This window comes from Callithrix jacchus, chromosome 6 (assembly GCF_049354715.1).
Source record: "Callithrix jacchus isolate 240 chromosome 6, calJac240_pri, whole genome shotgun sequence".
NCBI classification, from domain to species: domain Eukaryota; kingdom Metazoa; phylum Chordata; class Mammalia; order Primates; family Cebidae; genus Callithrix; species Callithrix jacchus.
In genome coordinates this window covers 71,213,577-71,236,728 of record NC_133507.1, presented here as the reverse complement: position 1 = coordinate 71,236,728, position 23,152 = coordinate 71,213,577, and the positions used below count along the sequence as shown (strand labels likewise).

At 44.4% G+C, this 23,152-nt stretch overlaps 1 protein-coding gene across 50 annotated transcripts in view; it reads left to right on the top strand.

Moving 5' to 3' along the window:
- The window catches only part of PKP4 (plakophilin 4), a 225,113-nt gene extending 202,765 nt beyond the window's left edge, over positions 1 to 22,348 (top strand). For 34 of the 50 annotated variants that reach the window (XM_078327676.1, XM_078327671.1, XM_078327673.1 and 31 more), the window contains 10 exons: positions 2,332 to 2,449; positions 3,867 to 4,058; positions 4,242 to 4,415; positions 7,410 to 7,560; positions 10,726 to 10,921; positions 14,351 to 14,435; positions 14,557 to 14,674; positions 17,662 to 17,790; positions 19,528 to 19,601; positions 21,352 to 22,348. In XM_078327676.1, the coding sequence (XP_078183802.1) occupies positions 2,332 to 2,449; positions 3,867 to 4,058; positions 4,242 to 4,415; positions 7,410 to 7,560; positions 10,726 to 10,921; positions 14,351 to 14,435; positions 14,557 to 14,674; positions 17,662 to 17,790; positions 19,528 to 19,601; positions 21,352 to 21,600 (1,486 nt within the window). In that variant the 3' untranslated portion in view covers positions 21,601 to 22,348. Of the gene's footprint in view, positions 1 to 2,331; positions 2,450 to 2,534; positions 2,646 to 3,866; positions 4,059 to 4,241; positions 4,416 to 7,409; positions 7,561 to 10,725; positions 10,922 to 14,350; positions 14,436 to 14,556; positions 14,675 to 17,661; positions 17,791 to 19,527; positions 19,602 to 21,351 lie in introns of all 50 variants that reach the window. The other 16 variants (XM_078327682.1, XM_078327679.1, XM_078327681.1 and 13 more) reach the window with 3 other exon arrangements.
- The last annotated feature ends 804 nt before the right edge of the window (positions 22,349 to 23,152 follow it).

The window sequence follows — 23,152 nt, the reverse complement described above, 5'->3', positions numbered from 1 at the left end:
ACCCCTTTGAGCCTCCATTTCCTGATCTATAGAATAGGGATGATAATACCACCTCAGAGCTGCAAGGGGTCAGCAGGTGCTTGTGGAAGGTGCTTAGCTCAGTGTCACCGCATGAGCACTCAGCACTGTTTAACATCTAAGCCTCGCCAACACTGAGAGCCTGAAAGGGAGCAAAGCTTAAGTGGCTGGTCTGCAACCTTCTAACATTGTGACAGATAGCTATCGGGGTTAGTCGGGGGACAGTGTTGGTAGAGAGGTGACAAGAATCGAGATCCCAGAGTGCAGGTCAGCTCCTCCTGACTCAGATGCTTACATCCCATGGTGGGTCTGGTGGCCTAGCAATCATCCAGGGAGCTGGGATCACTCCTCAGTCAGCCAGCTAGGCTTCAGGGAAAACCTGGGGCAGGACTCACCTAGCTCCCCCAGTGAATCAGGATAGAAACATTTGGTGAATGCCTTGTGTGTGAAACCAATGACAAATAAGACAGACTAGGTCCCTGCTCTGATGGAACCACATTCTACCAGGAAGACAAGACAAACAAGGAAGCAAGAAAATTACAGCAGGTGCCCTAAAAGTAAACAGGGTAATGTGAGGGTTACTTTGGTGGTTAGGGGGTCTCTCAAGGAGGTTAAATTCAAATCTGCATCTGAAATACCACAAGAAGTGATTCATTAGAGGGTGGTGCTGGGGAAGACAAGAGTCATAGGCCAAGGGAATGGTTAAGGTAAAGGCTCTGAGTCAGAAACGAGCTTGAAGCCATAGCTTACTGAGCAAAAGGCAGAGTGGTACCAGATTATGTAGGATTTTGTAAATCAGATGGGGTTTGCCTTTTATTCCAAGTGCCATGGGAAACATCAGAGTGTTCTAAGCAGTGGAGTAGCAGGGCTTGTTTCTGGCCACAGTGTTGAAGAGTGAGTACAGGCAGAAGTAGAGACAGAAAGATCAGGCTGTTGCAGAGATTCAGGAAAACAGTGAGAGTGGCCTAGAGTAGGTGCTGGGAAGAGATGGCCAGATTTGGATGATTTCGTGGAGGAAGAGCTGACAGGGCTTGCTAGTAGATTGAATATTAGGATTGAGGAAAGGGGGGAAATAAGGATACACCTAGATCTTTGGCTGGATCACCACAAGCACAGAAGTGCTGTTGATGAGGGGAAGGGAGAAGAATGCTTGGAAGGGTGAGCAGCTCAGAGTTTTGACAGTGTCCAGTTTGAGAAGTCTAATTAGCTGTCTGTGACAGTGTCAAAGCAATTGGATAAAAGAATCTGCAGTTGTAGAGAGCAGTCAGGGCTAAAGGCAGATGTGTGCCAACCTGTGGCCATGTGTCCATAGGTTGTATTAAAGCCATGGAGCAGAAGGAGGCACCTTGGAGAGTGCAAAGATGAAGAAGACAAGACAGGACCTGGGGCACTCCTGGAGGTGAGGTGCCCATGGGCAGAGGAGGCTGAGAAGCAGTGAGAAGAGAGAAGCCAGGTGGGGTCCCAGAAGCCTGTGGAGAGAAGGGAAGTGCTGCGGGGAGGCAGGGCAGATGAGAGCTGCCATTCTGCTGCCCCTCATCTAGTCTCAGTTTTGCAAATTCTCAATCTGCATAATTTTACAGTTAGCCTAGAACCATTGTTAATGGGACATAAAATAGATCCTTATTTGGTATCGATTTATGAAGGCAAATTGATATAAAAAATGTAGACACAAAACCGTTTTCTGGGTGTTTATAATTGAAAAGATGAGAAAAATTTTAGCATAAGCAAATATCTATAACTTGAAATGTTTATACAAGAAATTGTATGTTTCCTCCGTTCAGCCAAGAAACATTTAATGATCACCTACTTACTGCATGCAAAATATTATAATAGGGGACTGCAAGAAGCTTCTGGCCTAACAAGGGAGGTAAAGCATGTCTGGAAGTACCCACCACCATGGCTGACACACAGGCTGCCTTCCGTGAAGCAGGCACCTTTCTAATTGCTTTCTGTGTAGCAATTCATTTCTTCTTCACAACAACCCTATGAGGTAGTCACTATTATTTCCCCCCTTTTACATATGAAGAAGCTCAGGAGAATCGGCCCCTAAAGAATTACATTAGGGAGTTAGAAAGTGACACATCATGAGAGGTACAGTGGAAGTCCAGATGTGCAGGTTCCCTTCCATGTAGATGATGGGGAGCAGCCATCATTATGAGCTTCAGGGATGTTACCATGCAAGTCCTCAGTGCCTCCTCAGACCTCTAAGTGGTTGCCATCTGTTGTCTGCTCTCTCAGATCCTGAAGGTAAGGCCATGTGGCTGATGACTGCATGTTTCATCTCAGCAGCTCCTCCTGTCTCCACCCCTTTAGGAACCTCAGCTCTGCCGGGGAAGAAGCTCGGAAGCAAATGCGGTCCTGCGAGGGGCTGGTGGACTCGCTGTTGTATGTGATCCACACATGTGTGAACACATCCGATTATGACAGCAAGGTCAGTGCCAGGCTGGGTGTGGTGGCAGATGACTGCAATGCTTGGTGCCACTATTTGCATGCTGTTGGTTCTTTCTGACCTGTAGAACCTGTCCTCAGGAGGCTACTCTCCAGATCAAAGGGCAAGTCTCCAAAATTACAGAGGCAAGGCCGTGGCAACATACGAAAATATCCTGAGAACAGAGTGGCTTGGAGTGGTAAAGGCTTTCTCTCTGGTTCTCCGAGGCTCATTCTCAGGGTGGTGGCCCTGCTGCTATTTCCTCTGCTTCTGTATCCCCATTAGAATCAGAACCGTTAGTATTTGAGTATCTACTGAATAAAAGTTCCTGATTGAGGCACTGTAATCCCCCAGCCTCTCTGCTCTCTTTGCTGCAGTGCAGTCCACAGTCCACAGTCCCCACCCCCAGCACTAACTGTTGCTGCCCCTCTCTACATCTGCTCCTGCTCCTGCCCTGTGATCGGTCTGTCTCCAGCATGAGCCTCTTACTTTGTCCCTCCTGTGATGGAGTGCAGGGCGTTCTGCTCATCATTCATCAGCTGTGATGACCATTCAGGATCTTCCTGGGGACCAAGGAAAATGGGAAGAACAGGAAAGAGGGACTGAAAGTGTCAGGAGTTCCAAGGCAGGCCAGATACTTGGTGTCAGGATGGACGGGACCAGGGGAGGCCATTGGAAGGTGTTGGATTATAAGGGTGAGCCTGAGAGAAAAAAGGATGTTGAGTGCCTGGGGCAGAGAGAGGAGTGCAGGGGAGCAGCCAGTTTTAGTTTGAGCCTCATTAAACTGGGAGATCGGCAGATGAAATTGAGTAAGCAAGTTGGAAAAGGAAGCTTGCTAGATAGGCAAATGCTGAACTTGGTTTTAGACACTCAGCTAAATGACAATTGGCCTCCCAATCAGAGGTGGGATACAGTCTTTAGGGGAACAAAAGACCATATACAGAAGGCAAATGTCAACAGGGAAAGACACCACTGAACACGGCTGGAAAGGAGGGTGGAGTTGGGAGATTTAGAAGGAGGCAGACGTGGAACTTGGGGATATGGCTGCGCCCAGGGAGGGAGTTGGCGGCATCTTTTGTCATGCCAAGGATCTGCAGTAGTCAGAAGTGAGGCTCAGGCGTTTGTGGGAGGCTCCTGGCATGTCATTAGCCCTGAGGAGAAACCTGGGGCTGGAGCCTACATTTCAGCTGGCAGGAAGTCAGATCCTCAGCTGCACCAAGAAGGGCTCTGTAGCCTGTCATCTGGGTATTCCACAAACACTCTAGAATCAAATCCTCTCTTCAGATTGTTTCAAGTTCCCATACCTAAAAACTAGTTCTTTCATATTTCCCATTTATTTCCTCTCTGTAGTGTTCAGTACAGAAGCGTTTTGCTCTAATGTGCCGAGTTGTTTTTAATTATATGCCATGCTGGGTTTCAGACGGTGGAGAACTGTGTGTGCACTCTGAGGAACCTGTCCTATCGGCTGGAGCTGGAGGTGCCCCAGGCCCGGTTACTGGGACTGAACGAATTGGATGACTTACTGGGAAAAGAGTCTCCCAGCAAAGACTCTGAGCCAAGCTGCTGGGGGAAGAAGAAGAAAAAGAAAAAGAGGACTCCGCAAGAAGATCAAGTTAGCATTTTATTTGATATGAGACTCTAAAGTTTCATTTTTCTGGGAGTGAGGAATCACATATTTGGCAAGAAAATAAATTTTCTGCATAGCGATAGCTGAGTCCCACACGGGTGAATGTTTTCAAGTACTGGAGATCATGTTCATTCTGCCTCCATTTAACTTGTGCTGTTTGTCTTTCAGTGGGATGGAGTTGGTCCTATCCCAGGACTGTCAAAGTCCCCCAAAGGGGTTGAGATGCTGTGGCACCCATCGGTGGTTAAACCATATCTGACTCTTCTAGCAGAAAGTTCCAACCCAGCCACCTTGGAAGGCTCTGCCGGATCTCTCCAGAACCTCTCTGCAGGCAACTGGAAGGTAGGACGACTTCCACTTGTCTATGCTTCTTTCCATCTTTGCAAACTAACTTGAAATGTTACATGGATATCCTCTGCCTCAGTCAGATCAACCCTGATGGTAAAAGGGGCACAGTTACTTAGTTTGTCGGTGAAGGGGGTAGAGGGTTAAAAAGGGAGACAAGCAGTTGCTCTGGGGATCCAAAGATGAATACAAGTCCATCCTGTGAGAAACAGAAGGCTAGTGAGAAAAACGGATGGTTCCAGCACAGTGTAGAAGCCACAGGATGTGTGCTGTGGGGTCCTGAAAGAAGACATCTAAGGCAGCCACACAGTGTAAGGGAAGGAAAGAGGGGAGTGAGGACATAGAGGAGGCTTCCTGAAGGGGTTGCTGCCTAGTACAATCTGTAAGTATGAGTGAGAATAAGCCAGGAGAGGCTGAGGCTGGGGTGTAGACCGAGCCATCCACATAACAGGGACAACAGGAGCAAAGTCTTATGGTGCAGACATGACAGTGTGGGCCAGGACTGCAGGCTGCCCACTGGGGCCCGGCATGGAGCCAGGCATCATGGACCAGCCTGAAGGCAGAACTTCGGGAGCTGAGCCCTCACCTACAAACAGGAGGCACCGCTGAAAGAGTCTGGGCAGACCATGTCAGCACTGCTCTCCCATTCCATGGCAGTGCAGAAGGTGGATTAGAGGAAGGGAGTTAGAAGCAGGGATTCCATTTGGGAGCCAGTACAGCAGTAGACACAGGTGAGAGATGATGAGTGGCTGAACAGAACACAGGTTGGGTGGTGCTGTGGGCAGGGATAGGGGACCCCACTGTGTTCCTCTCAGACAGTAACACACATGCCTGTGTCTGAGGTTTCTGCATCTCTTTGCAGGTATATAACTAGGAAAAAACTGAAGACGGTTTCCTCTTGTTACCACTGTAAGCAAGTTGTCAGAACTTTCTAAATGTCCTCCAGCAACTTCCCAGACAGTCCTTGTCTGAGACATTTTCAACCTCTAGAAATTTCCTGACAGGTGTATTTTAGTAGAGTTATTACAGTGCTTGCTTTTGGCTACTTTTCCTACATTCACTCCCCCACAAAATGAGAATCTTTGTGATGTTGTTTCCACAATAGTGAAAAGCATCTGATAGGCCTAGGTATGGTTTCTTTCATGCAAGTAGACGCCATGTCGAATATAGACCGATAACTATGGTCTGGTGTTAAGCTGGTGTGGTGATTTTGTAGTGGCTCCTAGTTGAAGTGCCAGTGACTCAGTGTGTAAGTGCTGGCTCTGGAGGCAGACCACCTGGCTCTGAATCCAGGCCGCTCTGCTTACCGTCTGGCAGCCTAGGGGCTCCCTGCCCACAGTTTCCACCTCCCCAAAATAAAGTGAAAAAATACCTACCTTATAAGATGGTTGTGAGGATTCAGTGAGACATTCCCAGCACATAAGTATTTATAAACATTTATGTTGTAGAACAGCATTCACCTTCAGCTTCTGTGACCAGAGGATCATTTGATGATGATAAAAAAGACAATAATTGCAATAGATGTGATTTGAGTTGTTTAGAAGTTCACGTCTGGGATCATTTAGTGAGAGTTAGATGGCAAGCCCATTTAAAATATAAACATTATATCTAAGCGATTTCAATAGTGAGTTAAAATATTTGACCTTCACTAAGAAAATGAGATAATCATGGCCACAGATGTTATCAAGTAAGAAGCTATTTCAGGAGCAGCGATGACTGTACTTCACCAGAAGGAACCAGGCTGGGCTGGGCTGGGCTGGGCTGGGCCGGGCCGGGCCGGGCCGGGCCGGGCTGGTGGGTCTCCAAGTGAGACAGAAGGAGTTGGTTCTGTTGTTGCAGGTTTCAGAGAAAGAAGTTCATAAAACTGCCTGAGTGTCTTGCCCAGTAACGCACTTCATTTCCTCCCTGTAGATTTCATTTGATTTGAAAAATAGGAGTATTCATTTCATATGCAGACTATAAATAGGATCTTTGAAATGCATCTTTCCCTCTTATTTGTATTATTAAAATAATCTATTCTGTTGGTATTCAAGAAACTGGATGGCCAATCACATGCTTTAATGTTCAAAATAATATAAAGGGCTAGTAGATCTCTGCCCTCATGTCTTGGCCACAGCGGGAAAATAGATGTTTTATGAGCATCATCTTTCAATTACCCTAAAATTTGAAAGATGATTTGCATTGGTTGAAAAAGTCAATTAAAGCTCAAAGCCGAAAACAAGATTAAAGATCCGTTTTCTAATGTTACTCTTTTTGGTTTTTTCACTGATGACTTAGCACTCATTTCCATTTTGTAAGATACACAGACTGACTCACTGTATAGAGTTGCTTCATAGTCACAGAAAAATTTCTTGACTATGGATTTTTAAAAAACAGCATCAGCAGCTAACTAATCTTGAATGAGAATGCATTTTGCACACAAATACACTTACTTGTTCACCAGGCTGTATGAATTATCATGCTGGATGTTTCTGGAGAATTCCCTTTCTTCTGAGGCAAGGGATGTTTCCAAGCAATCTTTTTGACAGGTTACTGAACTCTGAGTATTGTTGCAGGGAATACAGAAAAAAAATGACTTGATGGCGACAGGTTCTCCTTCCATGTGTGCTGATGGGTTACTGTCTCTGCCATCCTATTTATAGCCTCTGGGCTTGGCAGGGGACCAACTGCAAAGAAAACACACGATCCTTCCTTAATCATGTTTATGTATCTGAGATAGAAAGTAATCACTGCCTTCTCTTTTCTGCACAAAAATATCTCACAGATGGTGGTTTGAGATTTTCAGGCTTTGGGGTTTCTTTTTAAATCAGTCATCCCAGCCTATCTTTCTCCCTTTACTCTTTACTGGCACCACAGATTTGATCTTCAATTGGAAAAAACCATTTAATCTATTAGTTCATCTTTTGGAAACATCTTTTTTAAGTGATAGTAACATATGAGAGTGGAACTCTGTTTTATATATGTTACTTACTGCCTGATTTTTCTCACTAGTTTGCAGCATACATCCGGGCAGCTGTCCGAAAAGAAAAGGGGCTACCCATCCTTGTGGAACTTCTGAGAATGGACAACGATAGGGTTGTTTCTTCCGTGGCAACTGCACTGAGGAATATGGCACTAGATGTTCGCAACAAGGAGCTCATAGGTATGTGCTGGTGACAAGATGGGCTGTAAATGTGAAGCAGCTGCAATATTCATGAAACCCTTCTTTTGATTAAATATACAGCGTCTAATATTTTTAACAACTGAGCCCTAGCCTCCGGTTTCTTGGCATATTTGAATACTCCTGTTTTGTGACCATTCTTTTTCAGCAGGAGGCAAGCTCATTCATTAGTCATTGATGAGGGAAGGTAAATTTTCAGAAAAGCCAGGAATTTTACTTGTACCTTAAAACACTATTTAATAGAATTAGTGACTCTCTTTTCCAAGAGAGTTCTCTATATCTTGAGCAACAAAAAAAAATCTTAATTCTCCCTTTCCAATTTTCGGACTGATAGCTGCTAATTCACCAACACTGCCATACTCTAAATAAAAAAGAAATCCCATGAATGTTTTGTAGCTTTTCCCTCTCAGGTCACTATAAATGTTTATCCCAGAGCAGAACCACTGTCCCAGCATCATTTTCACCCAGGGTAGGGGCAGGACTAGGGTGAGCTAAGCAAGGGCCCAAAGGCCCAACATTTTAGGGGGGCCTTCACGCTCAGGTTTGTATAAGGTAGGGCTGGCACAGGCACAAACCGACAAGTGACGACCTCTGTAAGTTCTGCACCCCAGGCAGCTTGCTTGTCTCCGGGACATTGGCACATCCTAGGCAGGATTCAGGAGAAAGAAGAGACCAGGGACCCTCCATAGACCTGAGCTTTTTTCCTAGGATCTGCTGCTCACTGGCCATGTAACCTGGGGTGTCCTATATAAGCCCATCCGGGCTCCATTATTCTATCTAGATTGGAAATGAAACTCCTCATCTCTAAAAGGGAGCTGTTGATGCCTGCTGTCCTAACTGTGGTTTGCTGTAAAGAGGAAATGAGAGAGCTCCACACCAAGTCCCACAGCTGGTGACAGGTCTGGGGAGAAGGAGGGAAAACGGGGCAAGGTCTTACGTGGATTCGTCTGAATCAGAAGTAAACATTAAATTCACCTGCCATGAGAGAAGGAGAGAGAAACAAGGTGTGATGTTTACCATAAAGAGTTGCTGTAAGGTTTAAACGTGATGACTTACAGTGGAAGCCCTTCACACAGTGCCTTATAGAATTGCTATTTTGAATTGTTGCCCAGATAAACCTGCTCTTAACACACCATTCCTTTAAACCAAATCATCTCCCTACTGAGAGGAAAGGGAGTTCCTTCACATCCTGTTCATGGCCCAGCTCACGCCTGATTCTGATAGATGTGCCATGTCTCTCAGCTCCCACACTTCCTTCAAAGAAGTCCTTTAGGTCCCTAAAGAAAGATTCTTTAAAGTTATTTTTCTTATGTCTGTAATGTTTGGATTTCTTATAAGAAGCATGTATAATTTGGGCATTTTTAATGCTGAAAAATAAATGATTGACATGTATATCCTGTGGCCTATCATATAACACAAAGACGCAGGTAGATAGGAGGCCTTGAGCTAGTACTGTGAAGTGCTGAGACCTTTGGCAAGAGGGGTGTGTATTCCAAGTCTCGGCTTCCTCCCAGTGCATTTCTGTGTTTCTGTGAGTAACCCTTTTTAACTTCCACTGGCCTCGTATCTCTCCAGTGATGAGCGTTTTTTCACCTGGCTGGAGCACTCTTGAACTGTTCGATAAATCGTTTTTCTGGTTTCCCTGTTCCCTATGAGATCTGCACCCCTCCCGGATTCAGTATTTGGCTCTAATTTATCCAGCACTTCAGTGCCTAAGAAGCTTCTCCGTCTCTGACCTTTTCCCTGTCTTTTCACATCCATCACCAACACTAACAGGACTTTCTTTTTAGAGCCATTTTTCATAAAGAATCAAAGTTTTGTCACTTCGTAAAAGTTACTACATAGTCAACTGTATGGGACCCACCTGCTCTCTGGAGCTGCAGTTCTGAGGGGACCGCCAGGCTCACTCACGGGCAGAGCAAGCTACCTCAGCCTAACCCCCAGGAGTGCAATTTAAAGTTATGCCTTAGTGAAATGACAGATTACATGTCATGCACCTTTTGGTCATTCATGAGTATTCAGAATCACCAGTGCTAACTTATCATCTCCTCTGAAAACCACATTTATCTTGTGGCCTCACAGTGTCAGCACTGTTTTTCCACTCTTCATAACAGTGTTTGCTGTGAGCAAGCCAGAGCCCTCCCTCCGACCTGCTGTATATTACACAGCATGTAGTTGAAACCTGTCTTCTGCTTACTGTTGTATATAAATAGGCCTTTATAAAAACCCCAATTAGCATCCACTCCATTATTAGCCTAGGAGGAAAAACTAAGAAAATATTTACTTGCACTTTAATTCAGTACTTTTGTTTGTAGTGCACTTACAGTTTCAGTTGGTAATCGTAATTGCAAAAGCTGGAAGTAATCTCTTTTTGGCACGGAATAAGAAAAATTCAGTATCTATAAAGAAATACCTCAATAACTGTGAGACTCCCCTTGCCTTGTCTTAGCAAGAATTTCATTATTATTGCGTTACTCCTGGGATATAACATACCTATAATTTTTAATACCAAAACTTTTACTTGTGTCATCTTTTGAAGAAACTAACATGTTCCCACAGTTGTCAGATCAGCTGCTGTACACCTCAGCTCTATACTTCATGAAAATGTGTAACTGTACCCAGTTCACACATTCAGATCCAGAAAGATCTAATGAAAAGTACTGTTTGGCAGCCTGACTTGGTCCAGATTCAAAGGTAAGTTTTTACAAGCTTTAAGAGGAAATTGAGGTATTTGTGATGCATAGGAATTCCATCCAGGATAAAATTTTCTATTGTAATTCCTTCATTACTCAATGTTACTGAAAATACTTGAATGAAAGCAACTTGATTTGTCTACCCAATTTTACATACTGATTTACATTTGCTTACAGCAATTGACAGTAATGTTTTATAAATCAATCATTCCTGCAAGTGACATTGCAGTAAATGGTAGCTTTCTCCTTATAATGACATTTGTCTTTTTCTTCTTTGCTGCTGCTTTGCTTTTCTCATGGGTCGGGTTTCTGCTCATGGAATTGGATTTTTTCACCTGTTATTGTCTCTTTTGGGGTTTTATTTTTAAAGGATTACACACCACCAGAATCTGAACAACAGTAACAAAAACCTAGTACCTTCTGGAAGTAGAATTTACTCTTTTGCCTTTGGCAGGCAAATACGCCATGCGAGACCTGGTCAACCGGCTTCCCGGTGGCAACGGCCCCAGTGTCTTGTCTGATGAGACCATGGCAGCCATCTGCTGTGCTCTACACGAGGTCACCAGCAAAAACATGGAGAACGCCAAAGCCCTGGCTGATTCGGGAGGCATCGAGAAGCTGGTGAACATAACCAAAGGCAGGGGCGACAGGCAAGTCTGCAGCAAGGAGGTGCAAGTAGGACTCTTGTTCCTGGGATTGTCCTGTGATGAGGCCTTTGTTGAGGATAGCTTTCCTACTGGAAAGGATTTATTTTTGCATTTCTTACATGCCAATAAGCTAAACAGTCTCCAGCACTTGAATCTGCCATGCTGGGAGGAGCATTTTCTGTTACAGGGCCTTTTTCTAGTTTTTACTTTATTGTAACACCTTCACTCCTATGTTGGCATTTGTCTCTATCTTAGTCTGTTTATGCTGCTGTAACAAAATGTTGTGAACTAGGTGGCTTATAAACAACAGAAATGTAGTTCTCACAGTTCCAGAGGCTGGGAAATCAAAGATCAAGGCACCGACAGATTCGGCGTCTGGTGAGGGCCCCCATTCTAGTTATAGCTGGTGCCTTCTAGCTATGTCCTTGCATGTTAGAAGGAGGGAGAAATCTCAGGCCTGTTTTTATAAGGCTGCTAATGCCATTCATGAGGGCTCTACCCTCATGATCTAATCACCTCTTAAAGGCCCCACCTCCTAATACCATCACCTTGGGGGCTGGAATTTCAACATAGGAACTTTGGAAGGGACACAGACTTTCAGACCATAGCAGTCCCTAAAGCCACAACTGGGCATGCCAACTCCTGGAAGAATTAGAAATGCCAGGGTAAGGAAAATCTAGGGGGTACCATTTCCCTAGATTCTTGTGCCTTTGTCTCTGCTCCAGGCCTGAGGGCCTGTCCTGCAAGAGCGTCTTCTTGAATCTCCAGTTCTGGCATTGAGTCTCCTGCCATGTACCCAGAAAGCAGTTAAAATGACTGCTCTGCAACAGGGCTGCTGTGTGGCCTCAGGATATGCCCCAGGCTTAGATAGCACATTTCCCTTTGCTTCTGCATGATACCTAACTGATCAAACAGGAGGGAAGGACTAGAAAATCAGTGGTAAAAATTGAAGGCTGTTTGCCATAGAGCTGTGGCAGTGACTATAAGTTTGCCTTAGTGTCAGATCAGAGAAGTGGTAAGTAGAATGCTTGGTGCCATCTCAGAACAGCAGGACAGCAGCCTCCCTGAGCCACAGTAGCATGGCAGCCCTCTCCCCCCACCTCCCTTCCCCTGCTTTGCTCTCTCCATAGCGCTGATTTCCCCTTGCTGTGGAAGTGATGTCTTCCTCTTGTGCCTGACTCTTCCATAGCAGGGACTTTTATCTTGGTTCACTGCTATATCCTTAGCATCTAGAATAACCCTGGCCTGCTCATAACAGTTGCTCGGTGAATATTTGTTAATTGACTAAACGGTAGTGCTGGAACTACATCTCATCTAATCTTTATACTTTTGAAGGAGTTTCTGAAATGTAGGAATAATCTAAAACCATATTCTCACCTCCCAGAAACTACACCTATCTGCAGTAGTGATAATTTTTTTCAGTCCCTTTTTAAAATGTATTTTTTTCTGTTTCATTAGTAATAAATGGTTATGGAGGACAGGGAGGGCTGAGAAAGGGAGTGAGTGGAACCATAATCATTTATGCTCTTAAAATGTGGCATGACAGCCTGCACTTGTTGGGGCAGGGCATGTCATAACGTCAGGGTAGGTGGTGGGCTATGCTGGGGGAGGGGTGCTGGTCAAGGAAGGCCTTGCAGACAGTGCCTTTTGAGCACAGAGCTGGAGGAAGCAGGGAAGGAACAGTGCAGCTCCCTGGGAGAAGAGCATTTCGGTTAGAGGGGACCTCAAATGAGAGAGCCCTGAGAAGCGAGAAGACCTCACGTGCTTGAGGAACAGAGGGAAGCCAGTGGGGCTGGAACAGAGCCAGTGAGGGGTACAGGAGGCCTACTCCAGCGTGATGATCTGAGGGCCTTCACCAAGGCAGGGCACTGCATCCTCCTACACTTACCTGTGAAACTACTGATTTAGAGCAGCGGCTCCCAAGGTGAAATACAGTGACTCCGGATGAGGACTGCAACTTGCCCTTCAGATGTAACAATATGGAGGTCCTATGTTTAAGAGAAGATGGGATGGGGGGAATTAGAGATGCAAGTACATAACTCTTTCAAGGAGTTTTGCTGCAACAGATAGCAAAGAAACCTTCTTGCTTTTCTTAAGGGTCGTGTTTCTGCTCATGGAATTCATGTCTGAAAATATGTAGCCTGTCTGGTTTTGTCAAGGCATATCACTGGCACAGCCCTGCCTGGTCCAATGTTACAGCTGTCATCTTCCCAGGCAGCTGTGGGATCTGCCTTTTGAGCTTTCATCCCGCTACCTAGCACTTAAAGACAGATGGGTGAACAAAGCAGCAATGGCTGGGCCCCGCTGAGAACAGAGTAGCTATGCAAGGCAAGGGCCCTGCTGCCCTAAATCTGTCTTCCAAAGGCCGTCTTGGGTGCTGAAAATTCATCTCTGTTTATTTCTTTGAGGTATTTAGCTCTTGCTTTTCCATAGTCCAGTTTGGGAATATAAAGGTTGAAAAGGCTTTGAGTGGGTTGGTTTTACCTGGCTCTGCTCACCTAAAGCCTCAAAATTATTAGCAACCCACATTCTGTTATTAGGGGCTGAGAAAGTAGCTCACTGCCTGCTTACCTCCCTTGTCCTCCCCCACTTCGTAAGAGTTTAATTAGGAAGATAAGGAGTAAAAGAGAAAACCATATTTTAGATCTGGTGTATACATCTGAAATCAAACTGTCAATGAAGTCTTAAGGCAGAGGTGTTCAGTTGTCCTTAGGGCTGACTCCCCAAGGACTAGCCCATGAGTACCATCCAGTGTAGCGATCTGTAGCGATCTTGGCCTTAGCCAAGGCAGGAAGTCCCCTCTTCACTTACCAGTGAGGCCACGAGCAGCGGCTCCCAAGGTGAATCCAGTGACTCATGGTTGGCAGTGCTTAAACAGCACTAGCATTTGCAAAATGTCCTTAGGGAGAGGACATAATATCTGTGACCCTGTTTTCCAAATTCAATATTAGAACACACATTTGTTGACAGAGAGGTATGAAGTGATGAGGCAGTGAAGGCATTTAGATGAAGGCTTAATAAAGGAGAGGAATAAAACATATTCACTTGGAAGAGTTCCCAGACATTCAGAATGTAGAGTCATGGTTGCATTAATCAAAAAGCCCCAGTGAGGTCACTGGCCGTCAGTAGAGATCTGGAGGGATGTTGGGATTGACGCCTAGAGAGATCCTCAACTCAGGTTCATCCTAGCCACAGCTGCTCTGCAGAGCACACTCCCTCATGGCCTCGCTTCAGTTCTTGCCACCTCCGGCCAGTTCTGAACCTGATCGACTCCCGGGCACACCTGGTCACTTTGTGGTGTGTCCTGGAGTAGTCTCTGTCCCCATGGCCCTGAGAGAGACGGCCTTAGTGACTGATTTTCATCCTGCACCCCGCCGAGTGGGGCTGAGGCTGTGCTGCCCACATTCATTAACATCGTTTCTCTCTCCCTAGATCATCTCTGAAAGTGGTGAAGGCAGCAGCCCAGGTCTTGAATACATTATGGCAATATCGGGACCTCCGGAGCATTTATAAAAAGGTAACCTATAAGAATAGCTCTGGCATAATTAGCATTCAGCAGAGCACATACTCGTAATCATTTATTGTAATGAAATGTCATTATTCATTTTGAGAGGTTTCTTTTTCTCTTAACTCTGCAGGATGGGTGGAATCAGAACCATTTTATTACACCTGTGTCGACATTGGAGCGAGACCGATTCAAATCACATCCTTCCTTGTCTACCACCAACCAACAGATGTCACCCATCATTCAGTCAGGTGAGTGGGAAACCGCCACTCCGGTGAGAGCCTTTGTGTGACAGAACATTGTTTCCCAGCCAGAGAAAATCAAACAGTTGGTTAAGCCTGTCACCTCCAACACTACCCATGCAGCAGAGTGCCTTCTGTAGAAATCACACACCATTATAAACCACAAACCCACTTTCTTCTTCCTTTCTAAAAGTTCATACTAGTTTACATCAGCAACAGCGCCCCAGGCCCCGCCCTCAAGTCTGCCTCACTAAGTGTGAGAAGGGGCCCTGAAATCCACAGCTGACAGGGCAGACAAGTGATAGGGGTGCCCAAGAGTGAGGACCACACTTCAAGACTCACTGGGCTGTGCCTAAAAGTAGCTGCCCTGTCTGCCTGCTGGCCATGAGTTTGGAATCTCCTCCAAAGTGTTTTTTGTTTTAAGTTTTCTTAGTGAAACCTTTTAGAAGCAGGGTCGGGTCCTTTAACAGAGGATCTTTAAGGTCTTCAGATCCGCAGCCTGGGAAAGCTGCCTACTTCCGAGTTAAACCTCCTTCCTCTGCAGACCCCTAGCATCTGCAGGTAATGGGAGCAGGCCTTACAGGGTGGGTCTGTAGGAATTTTTTTTTAAGTCGGGAATCCTGGCAACCATACTAGCTACTTCTTTGTAGTGTTTAACTTGGTAGAAAGAATGTTTTGAGATTCAGACTAAATTTTTTTACATGTAAGGGCAGATTGTTACTGCCAAGCCAATCAGTCCTGTAAATCTAATTCTTACAAAGTGAGAAAGAAAAAGGAATAAGTATCTTATTTTTATTTGGCTTTAAATCACCCATTCTGACATGGAAATACTATCTGTTTATTCAGCAGTGCTGCTGTTGGCAGTCTTATTTTTCATGTGGACAAATGTGGCCAAAAAGACTAATGTACTTGGCCAGTGGTTCTTGCCGCATAATTGGATGTCCCCACTTGTACTAGAATTTTTTTAAATTATCTGTGCCTACTGTGTATGGTATATATTTATATCTTAGTTTTTTGTGTTTTTTTTTTTTTTTTCTTTTGAGATGGAGTCTCACTCTTCTTGCCCAGGCTGGAGTGCAATGGTGCGATCTTGGCTCACCACAACCTCCGCCTCCTGGGTTCAAGCAATTTCCCTGCCTCAGCCTCTCGAGTAGCTGGATTACAGGCATGTGCTACCATGCCCGGCTAGGCTAATTTTTTTTTTTTTGGAGTTTTAGTAGAGACAGAGTTTCTCCACATTGGTCAGGCTGTTCTCGAACTCCAAACTGAGGAGATCCACCCAGCTCAGCCTCCCAAAGTGCTGGGATTACAAGCGTGAGCCACCGTGCCTGGCCTGTATCTTAGTTTTTAAATAATGGGTTGTTTTCTTGAAAGAACCTATGTGTCTGGTTTTTAACATCCTTGCTGAGCTCCCAGGTGTAGCCTAAAACTGTCTTCTTTTAGAAAAATGCTCAGAACTCTTTAGGGTCTTGGGAAATCAAGAGGTGTGGCTATGGAACAAAAGGCACGTTTTAGATTAGTACAAGCTTGTCCAACCCGTGGCCCATGGGCGGCATGCATCCTAGATGGCTTTGAATGCGGCCCAACTTCAATTTGAAAACTTTCTTGAAACATTATGAGATTTCGTTTTGCAATTTTTTTTAGCTCAGTTATCATTAATGTTAGTGTATTGATTGAACACCCCTGGATCATTATGACAGAGTTACTGAGCAGTGACCTTGTTTTCAGGACCCCTTAAATACATGCTGGACAGTGTTGGCTAGTCCCATTCAAATTCCTAGGTACCTTTTAGGATTCTAGTCAGAGGTAGGGGAATTCTCCACTTCTGCTTCTCCAGTTATTCTAAGGGCTGATGATGCGTCCCTTCACACTAGTGTGGGGTCTGCTTCTGGGCATGTCGGATGCCTTGCCGTCATGTTGGAGGCACACAGGTATGCTTTCTGTCCTAATACCTTCTGGAAAGTAAGCATGGTGAGCAGCACACAGACATTGTCCATACATGCTTACATTTTTTCCACTGAGCAATCCTATGTCAGTGAGATGACTTTAGGAAAAGTATTTCATTGGCAGTCTTCCTCTGAAAGCATCAATTTATGCAAAACCACCGGTACCAGTGTTTGGGAACTATTGCTTTTAAGTGTATCAAGTGAATAAATGGTCACTCTTATTTGAAATTAACTTTAGGGGAAGCAAGATGATTTTTTTAATGAGAAAAAGAAAAAAATGTATGTGAAATGTTTGTCTCTTCCTTCTCTGCAAAAGTGTCCAAAAAGAGTCCTAAGGATAGATAATGGTGTTATTAGATATTGGCTGAAGCTGGGGTAAAAAAGTCTTCTGGGCTTTGGTGAGGTCAAGGCTTAGCTCCGTGTGTGTTTCTTAATGAGCCAGGCTTACTGGGTTTTTAAATCATTTCCCTGATCACCATAAAAAGAATTATAAATTTTACAGACTGGGTGCTCTTATTCAAATACATTTAGAGATGTGGATATTTTTGAAATAATTAGAAATCAAAACGTGTCATAAAACTTCTGTTTACTGAAGAGCTGTACATAAAGGATAATAGATGGGTGTTTTACAAGCAACTGAACTGAGATCATAAAATAGCAAATATAACTCTTGCATGGCTAGAAAGTTATTACGACTCACTCGGTTTCAAAGGCCTAGTCAAGCCATTGAGACACACTGGTGGGGAAACCTGCATGATCTCTCCGCTCTGCCTCTTCGGCCGGATGGCTTGCACTCCAGCTCAAGTGAGCCCAGGTGTGGACTTGGCTGATTCATGCAGTGGTAGGCCCGCATGCAGGTCGCACTTGTGGTACTTGGGTCTAGCTGCTCTTCAACTCCCAGCCAGTGCCTCTGAGATATTTTCAGCACCAGCTGTGTGGCATTTCTAGTTACTGACCCTTGTGTTTCTGGAGTGATTTTTCCACAGACACTGATGCTGATTTCTCTTTCTTCCCCTCTTTCTCTCTCTCCTCCTTTGCCTCTCCCTTCAGTCGGCAGCACCTCTTCCTCACCAGCACTGTTAGGAATCAGAGACCCTCGCTCTGAATACGATAGGACCCAGCCACCTATGCAGTATTACAATAGCCAAGGGGATGCCACACATAAAGGCCTGTACCCTGGTAAGACACCAGTTTGGTGTGTGATACAGTCTCTTGAAAAGCCCCACTTCCAGGCACTTGGCCAGTGGCCTGGGAAGTAGCCTTTGCTTGTATTGAGACGGTCCCCCAGCAGCAAACCATGCTCCAGTCTCTCCCTTTCCTACTTTGGGAATTGTTGCCTTTTCTGCTTGTTTAAAGTAAAACAAGCATGTACTTGTTTGTTTGTATGTATGTGTGTATGTAGTTGTACGGTGGCCACAAATAAAAAGAGGGTTGTATCCAAATAAATCATTCCTGGCTGCTTGCTGGCACAGTCCCTTTGCTCCGTCCCCTCCTGGCTCCAGCTATCTCTGTGTTTTCCACATGCGTCAGAACCCTCAGCCCGGTATAGCTTTGTAGGGGCCACATCTTCTATACTGGCTCATCTCAAATTCAAACCAGAGAATGGAGATCAATTTCATTTACATTTTCATGGAGAAGAGTTTGAATAAATAGTAAAAGGTATAATGTGATTCTTCTCAAAGTGATTATTTTTTAAGAATAACAAAAATAATGTTACATAGTGTTAATATTTTTATATCCTATTGAGAAAGCTGTGCATACAATTTATTTAAAGGATACCAGCCCAGAGGGTTACTAAGATTTCATACTGTTCCCATTCTCAACCGTCTGGCATATTATAACTACTTTAGATGTTTCAAATAAGTCAGTGTGAGCTACCCCCCAAAAGGTACTCTTTTCTCAAACCTGCATATTAAAAAGAAATAAAAGCTGGTGGCAGCTTTACTCCTGCTGGGGGAGCAGTCTCCGTTGGACTGTTGTCTTTGAAATTGTGATTTCACAGGACTGTTTACTAATCGACTGTTGTTACTATGGCAATTAATAGCTCAGAAAATTGCAGATGCTACATTTCAACACCACGCTTTGTGCAAAAGGAAATGCACATACCAACTGAAACGCTTGGTTGCTTCTGATTTGCAGCAGCCTGCTTTATCTTAAAGATCGCCTCTTAGCCTGCATGCCCTTCTGTATCTTCTTCGCTTGCTTCAATAAACTAATTTGCCTCAAGTACGTTTCATTTTCCTCATTAAAAAAATAAAATCTTTGTTAGCCTTAACAATAATGTAAGGGTAACATCGTCAGGAGTCTACAATGGACTTTTAAAAGCAATTTGATTGTTACCAAGTTCCTTTTGTATTCAAACATACTTAAATATGGCAGGCACAAGACAGTGTCTCCATTGTGGCCCAGCTGCTTAGAACACGCCTAGGCCTGCTCCTTCCTTGACCTCAGATTTTGAATCCCAGCTGTTTGGAAGGTATGGGGCTTGTTCGAAAGTTGCGTTCCGCTTCTCCTCTCTGACCCACTGCTGTAGCTCAGAGCCCTGGAAAAGTGGTGTTCCTCAGCTCAGGTTCCTGTGCTGCTGTCCAAAGCCAGCCGGAGAAACCCTCCCACATATGAGCAGAGCTTGAGCAGGAACCCTTTGTGCATGGGCTCTGCACTGGCATTGCTTTTTGGGAAAACACCTGCGGCCTGTTTTTGCCATAGTTCTGCTGTTAGCCCCCACCAGCCCTGAGGTAAGCAGCAGCCAGGCCAGATCCAGGGACCTGGGGCTGCCACCTCTCCCAGTCCACACTGGCACTGGGGAAGGCAGGCCCTGTTGGGGACAGCACTATCCCTAGTGCAGGGGAGACCACCCAGTCTAATGGACCAGAGTAATGAGCACTAGTTTTAATTTCATAAAATATTTTCTTACAGGCTCCAGCAAACCTTCACCAATTTACATCAGTTCCTATTCCTCACCAGCAAGAGAACAAAATAGACGGCTACAGGTGAATTTGCAATATCATTTTTACAGAAGGCCGATTAGCAGTTAACACAGTAAGGGGTCCACGTCGGTTGACTTCCCAGAGCTGGGCCAATACGGCAGGATCCTAGGAGCTTTCCCTGGGGATCTTTACTCCTTGGAAATTTATCCATGGTTTAAGCAAAGCACTTCCACGGTAGCCTCACATTCTTGAATGTCCACATTGGTACTGCTGAGACCACCATGCCACTGATGGGAACAGCCGAGAAGTCTTTAGTTCATGTCCTTTGCCCGAAAGGGTCCTCTTCCCACTCTTTTTCTGTTCAGCTCTAAAATCTCTTCTAGCCTCTGGGGGAGGGAAGGTTGGTAAGCACACGTCATACCCTCATCATATTGTTTTCTTTTGTGTATACCTAATTCTCCATCTCACCCCTCCCTGTCCAAGCTCCACAATTTAAAAACACTGAGTCCATGGCCAGGTCTCTGTGTCTCAGTGGTCAGACTGGACTCAGCCCCTGTCAGGATGAACTGTGGGACTGGTGGTTGTAACACACCTAGGTCTTGCTCTCATGAGGGGCCTGCAGTCAGTTTCAGGTCCTTCCCGATGCCACGGCAAACCTGGACCACCTGGTCTCTCCTCTTCCTTTTTAATCCCACGGAGCAGTTGGAGTTTCCTAAAACAAGACTGTTTTCTGTCCTTCAGATAAGGATGTGCTCTAAGACCGCTCCTCATCATCTTTTCTCTGTAGATGGAAGAAAAAGTACTTTCTAAGTTATTCATAAAAGATGCTATAGTTTTTTAGTCAGGAAAAATAGACCAGAAGCATAACTCAGGCTTGAAAAGAGAATTGGCTCTGAAATCCTTATAATGTTAGAATGCCTTGAGTTCCAGGACATGACATTGATTCCTGGGTGATAAATTCGTTACATCTTACTAAGTAGGGGGATTTGGGCATCAGCAGGAAGATAGACATAATAACCATCACAATTTGAAATTAACGTGAGATCAAAGCTAAGACTAGACAAAAGGAAATGGAGAACAGGGTGCCCTGTGTGGGCACCCCTGTGTACCTGCCTTGCCCACTTACAGATGGACTTAGCCTTGGCTTGAGGAAGCCTTTTCCTCTAGAACCGTATTTGCTCACATATCTCTCCTAATTTTACTGTTCTTCTGCCTTGAGATTGTTGATTCCTTTAATATTACGACTTACAGCAGAGTTTCTAAAGTGTGACTATTGTTCACATAGCCACATACATCTTTTAAAATGGAGGGGTGGACTCAATCTTCATATCTGAAGTAAATGTTTTAAAAGATGGTTCTGTAATTATACAGTTATCCAAGGCCCAGAAACCCAATCCTCGACTAAATTAGTGATATACTAATACCCTATGTCAAAGAAAATACCGAAACCATCCTCTCATTTGGCATGCCCAGGTAACATGTCCCTCCACAGCTGAGCAGACAGCAGGGCCTCCAGTAATGAGGGGAGGTCGCTGGGGCCACTTGCCCTGAGAGCTCAGGCTCTCCTGAGGCACCTACTTCTCTAGAGGTCTTAGGACAGGAAACTCAGGAGCCCGCCTGAGAATGTAGCGTGCAATCCTTAGAGTCCAATGGTAAACACACAGTGTGCGCCAGAAACAGCTTTAACCATAAGCTGCAAATATTGAATTCTGCTTTAAAAATATGAAGCAGGAAGCCCACATTAATTTTCCTAACACGTGTCTTTTTTAAAAAAAAATGCTTTTATTTATTTGCCTTTTCATTTTGTCAACAGCATCAACAGCTGTATTATAGTCAAGATGACTCCAACAGAAAGAACTTTGATGCGTACAGATTGTATTTGCAGTCTCCTCATAGCTATGAAGACCCTTATTTTGATGACCGAGTTCACTTTCCAGCTTCTGCTGATTACTCAACACAGTATGGACTGAAATCAACCACAAATTATGTAGACTTTTATTCCACTAAACGACCTTCTTACAGAGCAGAACAGTACCCGGGGTCCCCGGACTCATGGGTGTAGCATCAAGACGCCCGACAGAGGAACTTTTTCTTTCTAACCTTGTTTGGATTGAGGTGAAGTCCGTCTTGCTGATTTGATGATTGAAATATGAAAGTGAAGTGGAAGGAATGAGTGAAGTGCATTTTTTTTCTTTTTTGAGGAATTATCAGGGAAGTGAGGAAATGTTTGGGAGAGGACTTTCTAAGCTCTATTTAGTTGTTAGATCTAATTACTTGTAGATTCTGTAGTCTGGTGAAGGTGTGGGTGACGTGATGAGAGGTTTGAGAAATGGGTGAAATGAAATGGGGGATGTGTAGGTCAAATCCAATTAAAGATGATTTTTTTAATGTGAATAAAGTTATGTTCTGATAGTTTGTACAGAAAAAATAAAATGGATGCCCATGTTTTATCGCTATTACTAAATGTCAAGATTGTATGCTATTATGTCTTGTAAATTTCTTTTGTTGGTGTAAATATGGAAATGCCACATTGGTTAAGTGCCATCATTTGTAATGCAGTGTGTCACTTGAAAAGAGAGTTGAAGAAACTGACAACTTCAAAAAGAAATGGGAAGCCCAAGGAACTGTGAGCAATTAAAATCAAACTGCGACGTCCTTTGTCTCCACCATGCATAGTGTACTTTGGAAGCACAACGTCCAGGCTGGTACCGCAGCGCCATGCCCATTCCTCGCCTCGTTCATAGGACACTTCACTGCCATTTTCTATGCACATGAAAGAAAAATAAATGTGGAAATTTCATCCTTGGAAATGTGTTCTCTATTCTTTTTAAATTTTCTGTATGTATATGGAAAAACAGATCTAGTAAACATAAATGTAACTGCATGTAGGAAACAACATACATATATCCAACTATTTTGGACTTTTCCTAGTTTTATACAGTTAATACACTCTGTGAGATGGACCACACCAAAGAATTAAGCTATGAACTTTCCTCCTCTTGTTTTTCTAGGTATTTTGTTTCTTGGAATCTATTTTGAACCTAGTGCACTTAACAGTTTTATTATGTTTTTCTCAGACCCGTATGTACATATCATCACTCTTCACCTAAGGCAAATTACATCTGGCAGCCTGGTCATAACTAAACTGATACTTTTTTGGGCATCATTTTTAAGAACTCAGTAACTTCATAAGAACAATGGTTGGGCATTTATTTGGTTGGCACCAATATAACAAACCAAAACAAATTCTAACTTATTTATCTTAATTCCATGAGTCAGTAATTCCTGGGTTAGGAATGGAGTAGGGGGAAAAAGTCCCACAGATAGGGTAGACAGAGGTCCCCATAGCACCTCACAACATTACTTGGAAGCTTTTCTCCATCTGTGGAGACAATGAGGGGCACCAGGCCCAGTCTGAGGCCTTCTCAGGTCTTTCGGTTTCCACTCTTGAGCCCTACCTCCTGGATCGGTTGGTGCAAATATGGAAATGCCACATTGGTTCAGTGCCCATTGTGGAAAACTAGAAACTAGTTTAGCTATACTAGGAACTAACCCCTATGGCAAGTCAAACCCAGAAGTGTTGACTTAGCTCAAAATACCCTGCAAGTGTGATA